This window comes from Austrofundulus limnaeus, unplaced genomic scaffold, assembly GCF_001266775.1.
Source record: "Austrofundulus limnaeus strain Quisiro unplaced genomic scaffold, Austrofundulus_limnaeus-1.0 Scaffold287, whole genome shotgun sequence".
Lineage (NCBI taxonomy): Eukaryota > Metazoa > Chordata > Actinopteri > Cyprinodontiformes > Rivulidae > Austrofundulus > Austrofundulus limnaeus.
Genome location: NW_013952689.1, coordinates 346,319 through 348,998, shown reverse-complemented (window position 1 = coordinate 348,998; position 2,680 = coordinate 346,319). Strand labels below are relative to the sequence as shown.

General features: G+C 37.2%; 1 protein-coding gene across 1 annotated transcript in view; it reads right to left on the bottom strand.

Moving 5' to 3' along the window:
* syne1b (spectrin repeat containing, nuclear envelope 1b) overlaps positions 1-2,680 on the bottom strand; it is a gene marked incomplete in the record, with an annotated part of 311,340 nt that overhangs the window by 206,302 nt on the left and 102,358 nt on the right. The window contains 3 exon segments of the mRNA XM_014021303.1: positions 894-1,052; positions 1,192-1,342; positions 2,198-2,377. Of these exon segments, the coding sequence (XP_013876757.1) occupies positions 894-1,052; positions 1,192-1,342; positions 2,198-2,377 (490 nt within the window).

Genomic DNA, 2,680 nt, shown 5'->3' with positions numbered 1-2,680 from the left:
CGGACCACATCCACTGCCTTATCAACAGGAACGCACGTGAAGAGCGATGTAACATCAAAAGAGACCACAGTTTCATCCGCATCCATGATGGCAGTGCTTAAAAGCCTGAATTTTGCCTGAAACTCTCAGACTGAAGAAGTCTCTTGGAGGAGAGACGAAATGTTTCATTGGAGAAGAACCCGTCCAGAAGACCTATACAATTTTTTTCTTTTTGATTTTTTACCTGGATTACTGAGATGCATCAGGACACTAAGAGGAACTGGTTGGATGACAGAAGTGCTCTAACTGAAGTGTGGATGTTAAAGAGATCACACAGGTAGGATAGGCCAGACCTTTCAAAGCTTTAAAAGTAAGCAATAAAATGAACAGGAAGCCAATGGAGAGGAGCCAGGACCGGGGATATGTGTTCATGTTTTTAGTTCCTGTTAAAAGGCGAGCTGCTGCGTTTTGGACAACTTGTAATTGATGCAGAGAAGATTTATCCAAACCAACATACAAAGAATTACAATAATCCAAACAAGATGTAATGAGAGCATGAATCACTTTCTTAAGATCTTTGTTTGGGAGGTATGGCTTCACCTTAGCAATAAGTCTTAATAGGAAAAAAACTCGATTTAACCACTGAGTTTATCTGCCTGTCCAATTTAAACATATCAAAAATGAAACCCAAATTTCTGACAGCAGAGCAGCTGTATGAAGCCAAAGGTCCAAGATTGTCAGGAGAAATGTCTTTACCAAAATTGAGGACTGAGGTTAAAAACAACTTGTCTTTCATTAAGGCTGAAGTTTTATATCAAGCTTTATTGTACCTCTTCATTTAAAGACTTCAGTTTATTACAGTATTTACAGTAGACAGTATTTTTGGTGAATCATAATTTGAAAGTCTAACTTACATCCAACCAGAGATCAACAATTGTTTCCAAATCCCTTTTGATGGTGTCACTGTCACACTCTGGGACCTTCTTCAGCTCAGTCAGCAGCTGCTTTCCTTTGGCAGAGAACTGATCCAACTCTTGCTGCCTGCAGGTCAGCTCTGTCTTCATGGCTTCATGCTGCAGAGGAAGACACAACAAACCATCTCAATCTGCAGAAACCAGTTAAAGAAATGTCTTCTTTATTCAGATTTCTGAACTGTTTCAATGGTTAAAATCTAGAAGAGAAGTCTTGAAAAACAAGTCATTTGTTTCAGACCTTAGCCAGTGTTCTCCTGGTTTCCTCGTGATCCTTCAGAACAGAACTGATCTCCACCACAGGTTCAGCACTATCAATGATGCTGCTGATTGTAGTTTTCAGCAGTTGGTATTCACTCATGAGCTCAACAAGAGCACTGCACTGCTCCTGTCTGACACACAAACAAAGTGACCCATCACATCGAAACGAGGATTAAGTCTAAAAGTGGTGTATGTAGAAATAGGCAAATATAGTGTTTTGACTAAAATGTTAACTAAAATTGCATTTTGTCTAAATATAATGAATAAAAGCCTTATCAATGTATCATTTGAATGAACTGCCTGAAATATAATCATAAAACAAAATTTTGAAGCAATTTTTGAGCAGTAGCAACAAAAAAAAACTGATTTTGTGGAAAAACGCCTTAAATTTTTGAGATTGTCCCTGTGAGTTAGCAAAGTTTAGTTTATTTTTAGCTGGAAAATCTCAATATTCAAATATAATTTGAGGTTTCCTCTTTATAAGGACATCAAAAATTCCTCATTATAATGACAAAATTAGGATTCAGACCAAATATTTATGTATTATTGGAAAACAACAAGACAAATTAAGTCATATATATGGATTTATTTATGATATCAGAATGATCCAGGTATCAAAATGTAGCTTTTAAATCCAAGAACCTGAAAATGTAATTAGGTCATTTTGACCAAATTTGACTTAATCCTCATTTCGTATGATGGCTCACAAATATGACATATTTTTAGACTGCATATTATTATTTATAACTAAATTAATATTCCTCACGTCACTTGCTGTTTTTTTAGGCCAAATGTAAAAAGTAAATGTTTCTGCTGAAAAAGGTTTTGGTCAAACTTTGAATAAGTGTGAACTAATGATGTAACATGACAAAGACCTGAAAGTCTCTCAGATCACATCCACTTTAAAATCCATGTCTGTAAAACAGATTGACTGGTACTGTGGCGTCCATCTTTGAAGTGACTTTCACCATGTTGTGCTCCAGTACCTGTCTGTAATGAGCCTCCTGGTGTCCTCCCAGGTTGTCTCCAACAAGCAGATTTCTCTCAGCACTTCTCCAGCCAGCTCTGCGTCTTTCTGAGCCAGTTGGTTGCCCTTCTCCCTCAGCCACTGCCCCTCATGCTGGTGGGACTGCAGCTCATCCTCCAACTGGTTAAAGAGCCGAAGTCTGACAAAAGGAGAACATGTTGTTCGTGACCCCACAGCTTAAAGCTCATAATGAGTTACAATGTTTGACTATAAGGCTCTGCAACCTGGGACTCTGTAACTTTCACCAAAACTAACAAGAAACTGACAATTTAGTTTTAGAACAACAGGAAGAGATAATTTTACACTGCAAAACTGTCCACCTAACCAAGTTTTAAAATCTTATATCAGCCAAAAAGTCTTTTTGATCTTGTTTTGAGACTGATTTACTAAACAAGAACTGATTGTGTAAGAATAATAATCTTGTTTTCAGAATGTGTAAGAT